The 15715-nt window shown below is 45.5% G+C and overlaps 2 protein-coding genes across 2 annotated transcripts in view; both read left to right on the top strand.

The window, feature by feature from the left end:
- The window catches only part of LOC118223453 (kinesin-like protein KIF1C), a 47253-nt gene extending 39403 nt beyond the window's left edge, over positions 1-7850 (top strand). The window contains 1 exon segment of the mRNA XM_035410003.1: positions 1462-7850. Coding sequence (XP_035265894.1) covers positions 1462-2667 — 1206 coding nt within the window. The 3' untranslated portion in view covers positions 2668-7850.
- A 1928-nt stretch (positions 7851-9778) lies between these two features.
- LOC118223665 (platelet glycoprotein Ib alpha chain) lies at positions 9779-15141 on the top strand. Its single transcript, XM_035410504.1, has 2 exons — positions 9779-9926; positions 11372-15141. Exon 2 carries the CDS (start codon positions 11392-11394, stop codon positions 13771-13773), a length of 2382 nt encoding a protein of 793 aa, XP_035266395.1. The 5' UTR covers positions 9779-9926; positions 11372-11391; the 3' UTR covers positions 13774-15141.
- Positions 15142-15715: the final 574 nt, after the last annotated feature.

Below are 15715 nucleotides of genomic sequence, written 5' to 3'. Positions count from 1 at the left end.
GTGTGTGTGTGTGAGAGAGAGAGAGAGAGAGAGTGTGTGTGTGTGTGTGTGAGAGAGTGTGATCTGCTCTTTAATGAGTGGTGGTTTTAGCAGGTTGGTGGGACAGTGTGGTTCAGGGGCAGGTTCTCAGAGGAGGGGAGCAAAACTCACGAAGGCAAGAGGCGTAACAGGCTTCAGAATAGGGTGTCCAATCTTGGGGTGTCCGATGTGGGTGCCGGTTTTTGTTCTAGCCCAGCACGAAGATACCTGCTTCTATTTATCAAGTTCTTGATTGAAGTTCATGGTTAGTTATTCAGGTGAATCGGGTGTCATAGTGTTGGGCTAAAATAAAAACCTGCACCCTCACCGGCCCTTTTCGGATAAGGCAGCGCTGCTTTAGGGGGTCTATGGTAAGAGCACGAGGTCTACTAGCCCGTCTGTGTGCTGAAGACTGCAGGAGGAGGACAGCAGTGCAGTGAGGCTCTCCAGGGCCGTGGACAGGTCACCACACAGCGTGGCTGAGAAGCACAAGGTCAGCTCAGGAGAACAACAATCTGGGCAGGAGCCAGACGCAACCGTGTCAGTTTGCACTGAAAGCACATTACCAGAGCACAACACGTTCCTCTCAGCTCCTGTAGAATCGCTGACTACAGAAGTGTATTTTTGCCTTTTGTGATAAATTGGCAACCAACTTTGTCCCAAAATGGTGACCTAAATTTATATTTTAAGTGTGCTGCCGCGCTCTTTCATAAATGTGCTACACAATGCTTTTTCTGGCTTGCAATTAATGTTACACTCTTGTATAGCATTAAGTGGGAAAGCCTCCAAATCTATATAGCAAGCCTGTCAAATGCTCGGACTACTCTACGAAAATTAAAACAAGATGGATGAAGCCATGCTCTGTTCACACTGGGGTATTGATCTTTTTTCTCCTGTTTTCCTTGAGGGATTTAATGAATTCCTACCCTAGTTCAGTGCGTGGTTCCTTGCCTGGCCTTGTTTTTACCTTGTTTGCCTGAATAAATGAATGAATGGATGAAACTTTGTATTCATTCATTTATACAGTCATTTCTGAATTGCTCAGAGTGGAGGCACCAGGACATTTTGTGTTGATTATGGGCAGCACCTTCAAGACAAGATGGACACCAAATCAAATGTAGAAAGTGGCTATTTGTATGTAGAAAGTCATTTTTACCATCTGACTTGCGTTGTCTGTTGTAGGTTTGAATCTGGACTCTTTACAGACTGAATCTCTTATAGTATTAGAGCATTAGACAGCTGAAACTCCCAGAGGTGGAAAGTGCAGGGGTCATATAGTATAAATGTGTTTCTTCCACCCATGAGCTCAGCCGGCTGACTTCACTTAGTTTTAATTGTGCTAATTAGCAAATCCAGATGACTGGGTCAAAATACTGGGATAGATTTTTAGGCTGCTGGCCTGTTGCTCCTCACCTCTAACCCCCGCTCCCCCCCCCACGGCAGGACGAGGGCTCTCTGGAGGACTTCCTGCTGGAGAACGGGGAGGGGGGCGCGCCCCGGAGCGGGCCGGAGAGCGAGGACGGGCGCGGCTCGCAGGAGGACCTGCCGAAGGAGGTGCGCGTGAGCAAGCTGATGGAGGAGGACCCGGCCTTCCGCAGGGGCCGGCTGCGCTGGCTGAAGCAGGAGCAGACACGCCTGCAGAACCTGCAGCAGCAGCAGATCGCCAAGCGCCTGCGCCGCGGCGGGGCCGGTGGCGGGGCCGAGGGCGCGGCCGGGGGCGGGGCCGGGGCCGGGCCACACCTGCCCGGCACCGGTCGCTTCATCCCGCCCCAGGACTGCAAGCTCAAGTTCCCCTTCAAGAGCAACCCCCAGCACCGCTACTCCTGGGGCCCCGCCACCGCCTTCATGCTGGGGATGGGGGGAGGCGAGGAGGGCCAGGCGGAGGGAGGAGGAGGAAGTGAAGATGGAGGAGAAGAAGGAGACGGGGGTGAGCAGGTGCAGGGAGACGGAGACGCACAGGGCCAGGCCAGTGGGAAAAACACGCCTTCGCCCCCGCCCCCTCCCTCCGCCCCCAACCCCATGCCCTCGATGCCCCTGCTGCCCCTCCCCTTCCCGCTGCCCATGCACGTGCCCGTGATCATGAGCCCCGGCAGCCACCGCATGCGCACGCCAAGCCCCCACCGGGCCTGGCAACAGCGCAGTTACAGCAACAGCAACCACGGCAACCACTTCCCCCAGCAACAGCAGCAGCAGCAGCAGCAGCCACGCAGGTACCGGAGAAACTCCTTGGATGGCTCCACTGGCCCCAACAACCCGAACAACCACGGCAACCCCAACGGCTCCCCCAACGGCTCCAACCACCAGGGGCGGCCCCGTTACCGCCGGCAGTCCTCCAACCCCGGGCAGGAGAGGGAGGGGCACGCCCAGCCCCGGGACGGGGGCTACCCCGACCAGCGCAAGCCCGGCTACCACCAACACTACCACCACCCCTACTACAGCCAGCAGCCGCAGTACGGCCACCCGCGAGCAGGGGGGCGCTACCAGCCCAACGGAGACCCGCCCCCGCACCGCCACCACAGCCCCCAGGAGAGGCCCGGGGGAGGCGGGGGCTGGGGACCCAACCCCAAATTCCAGGGCTACACCACCCCGCCGCGGATGCGTCGGCAGTTCAGCGCCCCCGACCTGAAGAGCAGGGAGACGCCCGTCTGAGGGGGGGGGGCTGCTCTGCCGCCGCACGTCCACAGCGCTGGTCCTCTGGGGAGGACGCTCGAACCCCCCCGATTATGTCCCTGCACGGGCCACGTCCTTCTCCACCTGCCGTTATTACTGTCCTTATTCATCCAGGTCCTGATTACTGTGTGTGTCTTTCCCCCTCTGTTCCTCTCGGTGCTCCTTGCACAAAAACACACGTACACACACACGCACGTCTCTCTCTATGTCTCTCCCTCTCTCCCGCTCTCTCTCTCTGTTTAGGGCCCAGCTGTGGCTCACAGTAAGGGCATGGCTCACATGGGAAGGTAGCTGTTGTATTAATTGGCATTAATGCTGGCCTGAAGAGGACATGACAGTGTTTATGTCTGTTTTAAGACCGAGCTGGTAAAGGAGTCAACAAGTGAGCAGGCCCTTCCAACGACACGTGGAAGAACTGCATCCCCTTAGCGGGGGCATTAATGCTGAATAATGCAGGAGTACCATGCTTTCAAAGGGCCTGTGGAGCACTACAGGGTTTACACTAGAGACACTAATTTAATACGGAATTCTGAAATCCTCAGTTAGGGTTAGGTTCATCACTACACAAGAATAAGGCTCCAGTGAAGACAGAGACATGCTTCACATGTGGAACGTCTCGGAACAAGAACTGGCAGTTACTCTGTCAACGCCCTGCGTTAGGGTCAGTGTTGAAATGCACAGTGAGCAGAGGACAGTAATCATGTATAGAAAATGCTGGCCCTTAAAACTACAAATCCCATACAAACACACAACTTCCTTCCTCCCCGTTCTCATTTCCCCATGCCCTTGACAATAACCGTTCAGAACCCTACATTATATTTCACTCTATGAATTAAGTAGAGAGGACACACAGAAGAGCAGGTGTATTTTGACAAATGTATTTTTTTCTTCCCCCCCCCCCCACGTGCACAGATCATATATATATATATATATAGCTAATGAGTATGGGAGACTGGTGTTTGCGTCTGTCGGAGTGCTGTGTCTGTATATGCGTTTGTGTGCGATGTGCGAGTCTACCGCAAGCTGCTGTAGAATGCTGTGGAGGGGAGGAAATGGGGACGGGTGGGCAAATTAACATTTAGCTACTGAGACACCCAAAGAAATGTTTGTCCTGTGTCGGAGGAACCTGGCCGTCCCCCCCCCCCCGAAAGGGGCGTGGCTACCCGGGTCGGCCTCGGCACCAGAGCGTACACGGTCTGTAAACTGTAACGTGATGCTGTTTTACTCTTGAGTTGCTGTTGATATTTTAGGTTTTCTGTTTTTTTCTTTTGTTTTTTTAAGTTTTTTAGACTGATGTTTGAGAGTGGCACAGCCTCCGCAGTGCTATGGGAGGTCTAGACATACTGTATTTGGTGACAGTTAAAGATGGGGGTGTTGGGTGGAGGTAAAAGGAAAAAAAAAGGGTGCCTTTCCAGCCCAGGTGTTTTTACATCATCGACCCCATCAGTCAGTTCAGCTGCACACCCACAAGTGTCATGTGTGACTGACCTCAACCCATCAAAAGCACCTTGGGTTCCTTCACGACACTAATGCCGTTAAGCTCGGAACGTTTCTGTTTGCTGTTAGATGAAGTGTTTTGTTTTGTTTAGTTTTTTTGTTTTTTTTTAATCCATAAATGATTTCATCACTATTAGCTGTTCATTTTTATGTTGCTGGATTGAATTTGTGGGCTGAGGGTGTTGATAAATTAAGCAATTTGTAAACCCTATATATTTTTTCTTTTCTTTTTTTCAAATGGAAATGAATTTGCGTCGAGTTTTAAGTCGTGTCTCATAATGGACAGGTGACGAAAGTGGCGAAGCTGATCTGGAGAGGAAGAGGAGCAGCAGACTGACAGACGTGTGAGAGGGGGGGGGGCCTTTTACTGTGTGTCTGTGGTGTGCATGTGGGTCCCCCCTCTCACAGCGGGGGCGTCGTGCTTTCATTTTATTGGTCAGATTAACTGGAGCAGGACGCTGCTCGCCGTTACCTTATTCTTTCCCCGTTTGGACACTACAATGGGAGACACCGCGAGGAGAGGACTTCCCCTCTCAGTAATGACCGACGTATTCTTTAAGAGACGATTATCTCTGCCGTTTGCTTTCACTGCCAGCTGAAGGAAGAATTGAGTAAGTAGATAATTGTTTGAGAGCGCAGCAGCGGTTACTGGTTAAGGTGGGAGGGGGTGTTGTAAGAATGCAGAGAAACACTAGTCACAAGCCAAGTTAAACGTCTATTTTATGAAACCTCACAGATGCTGGGGCAGTGGCGTTTTACACTGTCTGAATGCAGCAGCCTGTGCTATTCACTGACTGGTCTGAGGAGGTGTGAGCAGGCACAGGGCACCAGAGTGCTACTCTGCACAGGGAGCTGGCTAACTGTGCTCCGTTAGGCAGGATGGCAGTGAGCGGCACAGTGCCGCACTGCACAAGCTAGGCCTTTGCTTCACCCGCGTGTGCGGAGTGGAAAACGTGCCGTTATGGAGAGCAGTCTGAGCAGCAGATGGCAATGATCTGTACCGGCATCAGACACCAGGTTGAGACCGAGAGACCATAGATACACGGGGAAGTAGACACCAGGTTGAGACCTACAGACCGTAGATACACAGGGAAGTAGATGCGGGGTGTGAAAGTGGCTGTTGAGTATAATTTAAATTCAGTTTTGTCTTTTCAATTGATTGATGGCCCGCCATGCAATATGACGTCATGGTTTTTAGCTTGAAATCATGGGGTGTTTGTCAGTGTTACAGGATAGTCCTCATGGTGCCTTTTAAATAGCAAATCTTTGCCACCGAAGTGCATCTGGCACAGGACGGGTTGGAAGAGGCTGGGAACGTGGTTGGAGAAGAAAGATTTCAGTACTGAGGGCTGAGAGCGGAGCCCGTGCGAGCTCAAACAGCCCTGTGCAATAGGGTTCTCATTAGGTCTGTCAGTCATCCCCGACAGAACCAGAGGCAGCCTGCAGGTCTGAATGGAGCCATTAGAGGGGTTTATTAGGTGCACGCATAAGCTGGATAGCTGGTAGAATGTGTCAGGCAAGGTTAGTTTATTGGTCAGCGAACGTGAAATGAATCTGAAAGCGCGGCGTATGGAGGAGAGGGGCTGATGTGGGCGTTGACGCGAGGGCGTGAAAACTTCTTTATTCACACCCGTGGGAGAACTTTTCTCTCCCAAGCTGCTCCATGCAGGAGTATTCTCTTTTAGATAATCTCTGTAAGAGTGCAGTTCCTTGCCCGTGTCAGGTTTGTGGAACTGAAAGTGAGTGCAGAGGCTTGATTCAGGACCAGCGACAGGAGTGCAAGTCCTCCTGCTGTAGGAGAGGTTTTACTTTAGGAACACACACACTGAGTCCCCGTTAGTCACAGATGTCAGGAACGATGGAGTAAGTCTCGGTTAAACCACAGCAATGAAAGGCGAGCTAGACTTCGCATTTATGTCCGAATCCTCAAGTCATATTTTTCATCCTCCTGGGGCTACTAATCCTGTTAGCATTTCATCTTAATTTATACTTTAATTACCTGCCTGGGTAGGCCTGGCATCAAGAATTTATGGATTATTGTTTCCAACAACCTGGAAAGTCCCATGGCCTCGTGAGTCACATGGATTAGACCGCATAAGAGCTGAAAAATGTAGCTTGCAGCAGCACAGCGAAGAAGTGTTCAGAAAATCTCCACCACTGTGAAATTCTAACCTGGGAACACACCCATAGGGTCAGAGCTTTCTGTGACCCCATGGTGTGCATCTCTAGCAGGTTCAATTCTGAACCAAGTCTCTGTGGGACAGGGAGGCTTTAAGAAGTGCCCATTTTTTTAATTCGACTGTGGAATCAAGGAGGACTGTGTAACCACAGCCTGCCCAACCTGGCTGCTGATGGCTCAGCTGGGATTATGTTACTCTATTACACAGTAACTGGCTACTGGCCCTCAAACTAGCATCCGGCAGAACCGAATGAGATGGACAGTGAGCTCCTTAAAGGCTCTACAAGGATTTTAACATTTACTTTTTGACTGGATGAAAGAGGGTCCACTGGGAGTAGAGTAGTTTTTTTTTTTTTCTTTTTTCCCCCTCCATCAAGAATGCAATTTTACTGATCCGATCATTTGAACCAAATGAGAGTGACTGGTTTGACTTGAGGCCATGGGCTTGTGCTGTTACCAGGTGCATGAGACGCACAGCTGAGACAAAAAAAAAAACAGGAGGAGAAATAAATGGATGTGGGAAAACGTTCAGAATTAAATGGACTGCCCCACATAAAAATGCAATTTCATAGATGCAATGGAGGAAGGGCGTTAATGTATTGCTATTATGCAGTGAACGAAGTGAGTTTTCTTTTAAATTTTCAGTTTTTTTTTTTTTTAAAACATTTTTATTTTAGGACAATCTATTACAGTGTGTTTCTGAATTTCTGGGTTTGTGCTTTTTTTTCTTCCTTTGGATTCTTCTTTCACTTTGCTTTTATATCTGTTTAACTTGCAGCACCCTAATATCTGCTTCGACCCCCAATTTACCGTGTGTGCATTTTCCATGTTTTTTTAATATATTAGTCTTCTCCATTACCCAGTGTACCTCCATGTTATGATCATTTTGTGTCATTGCTTTTCCAGTAATTTCCCATAATGCTGTGGTGTCAGTGCTCCGCTCCCCCAGCGCATGGGAAGCTGCTACGGAAACCGCCGTTTCCTTACTTTGTTCCCTGCCTGGGTGCTGACTGCCTGAGGGATGCCTGTAACTGGGTTTTAAAGCAAAATGAAAGGATCACGTGATCAGAAGAAGGATTCAAGTGTAAAACCAGTTGCCTTGATGGTTTTGGCTTCAGGTCTTTGATTGAAAGCCTGGCTCGTGATCGAACTGAATCATTTCTCCCTCTCAGTTCTGCGACGTTTTGAGCTCGTCTGCTCGCAGCCATTTTGTTTTGGCGTTCCTAGACTATGAATGGAACCAGCGAACCCCACCTCCTTCCTGCCTAACCTGTACTAAGCCTTGAACCAGACCTCTCGTGGACAGAACCTACACAAAGTGGTCTCGCTCTCTTCATTTTTTTATTTTTTGTTTTATTTTTTTTTAGTTGGCCTTTCACTTATTTGTTTTTCTTGATTGGGAAAGACTGGGAAAGGCACAACTGTATAAGTTGATGGTAACCCGAGCTTGAAAACATGAAACTTAAATAAAGGAATATAAAAAATGGCCAATGATGAACTGTGTTTTTGTATTTCCAGACCATGTTCAGAATGCCTTGTCCTTCTCCTAGATGGGCACACTATTGAATGAAATTTTCTTCCAAATTAGAACTGACCTTCCATTATTTCGCACTGAAAATCATGACTGTTCCTGTAAAGGAATGTTATTTCGAGTTTAAAGGTGTGTTTTTGAAGAGGTGCCTTCCTCCCTGTTGTACGAGAGTAACCGTAGGAGTAGAACGCAGTGTGGAAAGGGAGATTAAAAGATTGTAATGAGGACTGTGGTCCCCTTGCGCTTAAATGCCCCAGAAAACCAGCTTTGTGAACATCATTTAACTTGGTTGCGTTCCATCACGGCAGGAATAATGGACATTAAAAATAGGGGAAGAGCCCATCTGCTGCTCCCGTTACCAGCAAGTGAGAGGCAGCTGCAGTTCAAGAGGCCAAAGGTCTCATCCTGGATTAAATGTGTATTTTATCTAAGCAGGGACGCATGATCCGTTTGCCTGTTTAGATACGTTTAATTTGTTGGACTGTAGTGCATTTCCTCAGTGGACGTAATGATAATACAGCTTTTATGTGCTACGATATTAAGAGTGGGTCACGTTTGGGTCATGTTTTTACATGGTCAGCTGTGTCCACATTCAGAAGGAGCATGCTGGCTCTGTGATGCAAGGTCTGAAGTCTTTATTTTTACAGTCAAACCAGTGTACTGTGACTTCTTTGTTGTGCTAGGAATGTTGCCATGTCTTTAGCTTATTAACTAAATTTTCTTTTTTTTCTAAAATTTTATCCTTTTATTTAACAAGGCAGACATATTGAGATACACAATTTCTTGTACAAGGGAGACCTGACCAGCAGCTCAACACAAAATTATACAGTAAGAATTGTAATGCACAATAAAAACAATACTAATGATTAAATACAGTTACACACTTCTGCCAATACTTCCTGTATTCTTCATTTGTTACTCTTACTTAAATGAGGCTCACTCTCCAGTGTTCCAAAGATTATTTCAGTCAGGACCAGGGAGCCAGGAAGAAAAATGCTTTACTCCATTGCTTAGATCTTTATCTGTACCTGGAATTTAATCAAAGCTTGAGAACAGAGGTCATAAGAACTACAGAAAGGTTTTGGTGTACAAAGGTATTATGGGAAAGTCCTGAGAACTGTCACATACAGTCTCACTCCCTCATACATTTTGTATATACTTGGGCAGTACATTGTTTTGTTTTTTTTAAAACACTATAATGTGCATGCAAAATCTTTCTGTGTGATGGATTATTGGATAGGATTTAGGGCGAAAAGATGCATGGTCATTACAGCTGGACGAAAATCACTGGGGATTACAGTGCAATGTATAAATTCTGTTTTATGGATTTCATTTCTCATGGTTTATCCTTTGAGACCTAGTTGTGTGCCTGAAAATGGTAATCACTTTTGGTTTAGCTGCTGTTAACATTCGTAACATTGTTTCTACACCTTGAAATGGATTCAACTAAAAAACAAAAACCCACAGGTAAATTAATTCCACCTACTACATGAACCACACACGTCTCTATACTGTCACTGTCTCCAGGAGTTCCTGGGATGTTAATGAGCGTAGTTCATTTGACTTTCCAAGCAGTCTGTGTGTGTGGTTGCATTATCTGCCGTATGTCTGATGATGATGCAGCCCCATACAGTTGGTATGCTGGGCACAGATAGGCTATATCACTCTCGCCTCAGGGCTGTTGGCAAATTTGCTGATGCTATTTATGTTTTTCCGCTGTGCACTGACTCTCATCCTGGGTTTGGGCTCTTTAGAGCTGTGTCAGGGAGACTGAGTGACATGGGAACATGGGGAGGAACTGAGATAATCCATTTTGGAACACAAGTCCATGGCATACATAAGGAAACCTGTTTATGAGAAGATCTTTTGTATTTACACACACACCCACTCACACAGCCCCTAATAACCACACAGACACCCTTTAAAGGACATTTTAGGGCAGCATAGAAGTAAGCAGAACAGAAGTGACTGCAGATTCATGGACAAATAACGTTGTGGGGACATGATTGATAAAAACTGAAGAGAAATAAAGTAAGGACATTTCATCTTATTTTCTACTTTCATCCTGTCAAAACAAACATTGAATATGTTGTAGGGTCATTTCAGGCTTTTGTGACAACAAAATTGGGAAAATTAAGTGGTTTCCACTTCAGCACAGTATTTTCCATGCAGAGCAGAACTGGGCCTTCTACCTATATGCATTTATCACCTTGACATAAGAGGACCAAATAAATTAAAAGCAGAAACATTAATTGAGGAAATATGGCTTTATAAGCTGATCTAGTCAAAAGCCAACACTTAGCAGACTAATTAATTTCAGTGGTTGGTGTCACGTTAAATCTACACCAATGCTACCGGGAGATCTTACACTTGCTGATACCCAGTAATAAGTATAGTATTTGCTGGAAATCCTTGTGAACAGTTTTTTGGCACAATACAATCAGAGGTTCAGCTTATAAATAATATGTGTATTTGTCTTTCATCAATCTCTGGCAGAGAGTTAGTCATACATAAATTATATTGTGGACACAATGCCACTTTTTCCACAGATCCTTTTTCAAATAGAACAGTTCACACATTCTGATGGTTTTAATGAATTATTAACTCTAGATGAATACAAATTACACTCTGTGACAAGAAAGATTTATAGTGGGCTTTGTGGATTCTACTCAAGCTGCAAGTAGTTATGCAGGGAAGCATGTTATTTAAGTAAAATTGATTCTTCCGTTTGTTTAAGGATGGATGGATGGATGGATATAAGGATGGTGTACTTGTCTTAGAAGTTGTGTTGATCGTTACAGTGCTTATCCTATGATTTCTTAGTTTAAAATATTTAGGCTTGACAACATAGTAAGCTCAAATGACTATCCATCGTTGGGCAAAAACAGCACTGCTAATAATTGTAATTAAGCAGATGCTCTGTCCCAGGGTGACTTACTGTACAATAATTTTGGTATTGAGGGTGAAGCCATGGGTGTGGTAAATTCAAATCGCATTCCAAGGTCCCCACTCACATCTCTTCAAATACTCTCTCAAAAAATAGCTCAACTGCAAATTTCTGAATTTGAAATTTGAAATGAGTAAATATTATATTATAAATGATCAGTATCAGAAATGTATTCCAAATTTCTTGGTTGCAATTTTGAGTACAGTAACCCAGAACAGGTTAAAGCACAATGTATGTGTGTCATTGCTTCGAAGGAACTACTTAATAACCTGGCGCACACATTTAAAGCTAAAGATTGTACTTCTGTTTAATATTGCTTTTCAAATGATCATTTTAAATCTAAGCCTTGTCTTGATTATGTTTGTTGAAGAAAGGAAATCTAGTGCAGGTGATTGCACACAACTTCCCTGAGGTGCCCCCCCAATTAACTGTTTAATATCAAGTGGCCCGGAAAAAAAATCATATACTGCTATTTAATAAAAAATAATAACTTACATTATATCAATCTTATATGTTTTTCACCTGGCAGGTGCCGTCGCTGTCATCAGAATGAGGTTCACCGTTTCTCTCCTGATTTTGTATAACTTATACTTGACTATGACTAGTTGTTGCCGTAGTGACAGGAATCCGGATAACCGACCACGTGTCAACTGCACCGGGATGACTCTGAGCAATGTTCCACCTGCAATTGATCCAGCTACTGAAGTCATAGTTCTTACAGACAATGAGTTTGCGTCCCTGTCCTGGACCTCTTACCAGAGCTTCCATAAGTTGCATGAGTTAGACCTCTCCCGGAACAAAGTGTCATCACTAGAGAACATTCCAGACCTGATCCTCCCCTCTTTGAGCATCCTCCGTCTCTCGGGTAACCGGCTCCAGGAACTCCCAGCATCTGCCTTTGTTGCTGCATCCAAGCTGATGGAGATCTTCCTGCGTGCAAACCAGCTGCGCACTCTGAACGAGGAAACTTTCAAGGACCTGGAGAAACTGGAGGTCCTGGACCTCTCCCAAAACCTCATCCAGGTGCTGCCTTTGTCGCTGCTGGCCGTCATTAACACCAAATTCCTCAAGACCTTTGATGTGGAGGACAATCGTCTCAAGGTCATGCCAGACGAGTTCTTTTCCAAGTTACCTGACATCCCATATGTCTACTTGTCCAAGAACCTCTGGGTCTGCAACTGCAAGGTGGCTTATCTGTCACGCTGGCTAGAGGATCAGGGTCACAACGTCTACGTGCACACAGGTCCATCCAATATTGTAAATGACCCAGAGAGTGTGGTGTGTGACAGCCCGAGTTCACTAAAAGATCGGGCCATCATTGATTTGCAAGAGGATGAATACTGCCCTCCCTCCCCCCTTGGTGACATGGATTCCACTGGAGCCCCTGCAGCCATCTCGCGGACAGAGTCCTTCCAATCTACAGCCTCACCATCCACCACCGCGGCCATCCGTAGGATTCTCTCTACTGCGTATATCCCCTCATCAACCCAAACCGCTGCAGCCACCCAGACAACGACCATCATTCCTAACCAGGCCAAAACCACCACCACACCCACAATAATCCAAACCACCACGTCCACCCAGACCTCTCCCAACACACACACCTTTATCAGAACAACCACACCCACCCAGCCTCACACCACTGGTTACACATTTTGGTTTGTAACAGCAATAACAAGTTATTACCGAACATGGACTGGGTATAAATATTATGTAACAGAGTTTGCCACGTCTAAGATGGTAGCTGAGGAGGGGATGGAATCAGAGCCTACCACTATGTCTACCACTTTTCAAATGACAACTATACCCACACCCACACCCACACCCACCACTATGTCTACCACTTTTCAAATGACAACTATACCCACATCCACATCCACATCCACACCCACATCCAAACCCCTGTCCACGTCTCCATCCACAACCGAACATCATCAAACCACGACTGGTTTTCCTTGGACCACAAAGCAGTCTCTCACTGTTCGCTCTGTGGTTTTGGACAGTAGGATACAGGAGAGACCAGTGGTGTATTACTGTTGGTGGCTATTCATTGGTTACCTTTGTCTGTGTGTCTTGCTGGTCTTCTGGCTGTGCATAATCTCCCTCTGGTCCCTTCGAGTCTACCTCAGAGTCTATTTGCCTCTAGTGCGAAAGAAACAGGAGCAGAGGAGAAACACAGCGAGGCTGCTGGGATATCATGTCAGACAGGGAAAGGACACAGAAGGGAGGGAAGAGAATGCTGGGTGGAGAGGGAAGGTGGGTGATCAGGCAGGGACAATTTCACTGCCTTTGGAGGGTGCTGAGGGGGTGCAAGCTTTGTTTCGCTCTGTGCTTTTTGTCTACAAGACTGGGGAAAAGAAAGAAGGGGAGGGGGAGGAGGGGTGTGAGGCAGTAAAATCTGAGGATACAGCGAGGAAAGATGGACCTACTACAAGTCAAGAATGTATGATAAGTGAAGGTATTGGAAGAATAGACATTGGAGGGGGAGGAAAGGGGGAGGTGCACAGGAAGACATTATACAAGGTGATCAGCCGAGAGGAAGAGATAACAGGATGGAGTGATGTGGATATGAGCCAGAAGTCTAATGAAGGAAATCAAAATGAGCAAGCGGAGAGAGTGATGCAAGGATGGTCAGAGAGAAACAGGAGAAGCAGTGAGCTCAAAAAGAGGTACAGCTTGATCTTAAGAGAAGAGCGAGTAGAAGGGGAGGAATGGGGAAGGAGTAGGAGCAGGGAGCCCTCCATTGGGAATGAGTGGGTTGTAAGAGAGTGGATGCTGAGAGACAGAGGGGGAGAGGCTGCAGCAGGGGATACAAGAGAGGAGGATTGGTGGTCATTGATGCCTTTGATTGCAAGCAGCACTGACCTTGAACCAAGAGGTGGAGACAGCTCCACCACCAGCAATGACATCACTTCAGAGACTCGTCTCTAAACATCCTCACGTATGCATTTTGCCTGTGTGTGTTTGACCAGACACATATAAAGCAGGGGTCACATATCAAGCCTGGAAATGCAGGAAATAGTTGTAAATTGTAAATTAAGTCATACATTGAACGAATGAACAACATAATTTGATGTCAGTCAAGCTAAATGTCTGAATTTGAATGCAAATGAAACATTTTTTCAGAATTGAATCATGAATAGTACTTACTGATCCCTTCAGTGAATCATGGATGCTGTTGTAGAACCCTGCTGTAGAGCTCTGTACTGGACATTCTTCCCAGCCTGCTCTGCCCATTACTTCTGACTGCTGGCACATGAGATCTTTCATCTCCTTTGCCTTTGGGTCCCACATTCATATGAATTTGTTTTATCTCCTGCTAAATCCTTGCATTTATGCAATATCAGCATTATCTAGAAAATAAATGTGTACATTTTACTTGAGAAAAATAATAAAAGAATAGCTTGATGTTTGCTTCAGAATCATAATTAAAATATCCTGAGCATCCCTGAATGAAGGCTGAGTTGATTTGTTATACAAAAAAATATACTCACCAGTTCATTTTCAGACATAAACACAAGAACTTTTCTTTTTTTTACAAATAAACAAAAGGACACATGATAAATTAAAGGTTATGGTAATAGGAAGTTAGAATAAAATTGATTATTTCTATTTTACAAATGGGCCTATTTCGGCAGTATCATTGCTGTATAGAAATCAAACAGGTCTAAAGCAATCAGCGAGTTACTAATGGCATATTGACGAGCTACCAATCTTTGGTGTCATGAAGCATCTGACATATCAGACATCCCAGATCAAATATATTTCCTTCACGTTTGGCCACGTCTGTGTAATCCCCTATGTCTTTAACAACAGCAAGGTCATCGATGCTGAAACTGGCCATTACAAAGCCAGATGTCTTTCTACGCCCTGTAGACTAACTTTTTCCAACTCTGCTAGGGCTTCACTGATTTAAACCATTATTAAACGTATTCAAAGTAGCTGTGTGGTATACTGTTTTGTGCCCTGTGCATTGCTTTGTCAGTTTTTCTGAAGGAATTAATTGCGATAGGATGTTTTCTTGCTCTCCAACGACTTCATTCTTATCAGGGCGATAACTATTGATTAATCCAAGTGCTTTTAAACATATACAGTATATATGGTGTTTGACAACCAAAAATTGTAAAACTTCCGTTTTGTACAATGTAGCTTAGAGTATGCTCCCAAGCTTTCTGTTCTTAGAAGATATGAAAAATCAAGTATTCATATATTTAATCTTGTAAATCTTTCATCGGTTGTGATCAGATATCAATTTCTGTAAGATTGTAATAAAAGTAATACAACAGCCAGGAAATTCCAGTTTTGATGTCTACTTTTCGCTTTTTTCAACATGGATTAATTTTAGAAATACAAAATGTCGAGAATTGGCATCAAGCTAAAGTCAAGAAGTGTTTATATTTGGGTAAACGTTTTTGGAAAGACCAGGTTGATAGCTTTGTGTTCAACCATCTAACTGTGACTCCAATTATGTATCACCTTCCAAGCAATCTGAGGTCCTGCTTTGTATAAATCAAAAGGATGATTTTAGCATTGTAATGTTCAATTCTCTATTCATTATTGCAGGGGATTGGGTACAGTCCTAAAATACTGAACATCAACAACAACTCATATTTTACCAAAAACAGAAAAGCTAATGTATTCACAAACTCTCAGGGGAATCTTGTCCCAACAACCGAAGGAACAGAAAACCTCCATTGCAGGGCTGTCAAACCTCGTTCCTGGAGATATACCATCCTGTTGGTTTTCATTTCAACCCTAATTGGGCACACCTGACTCTATTAGTTAGCAGCTCAGAGAGATTACTGGCTGTTGAATGACGTGTGCTTTGTTAAGAGCGGAGTGAAAACCAACCGGACGGTAGATTTCCAGGAAC

This window comes from Anguilla anguilla, chromosome 3 (genome assembly GCF_013347855.1).
Source record: "Anguilla anguilla isolate fAngAng1 chromosome 3, fAngAng1.pri, whole genome shotgun sequence".
In the NCBI taxonomy this organism is placed as follows: domain Eukaryota; kingdom Metazoa; phylum Chordata; class Actinopteri; order Anguilliformes; family Anguillidae; genus Anguilla; species Anguilla anguilla.
Note: the sequence above shows the minus strand (reverse complement) of the source record. Positions and strands in the feature narration are given on the sequence as shown.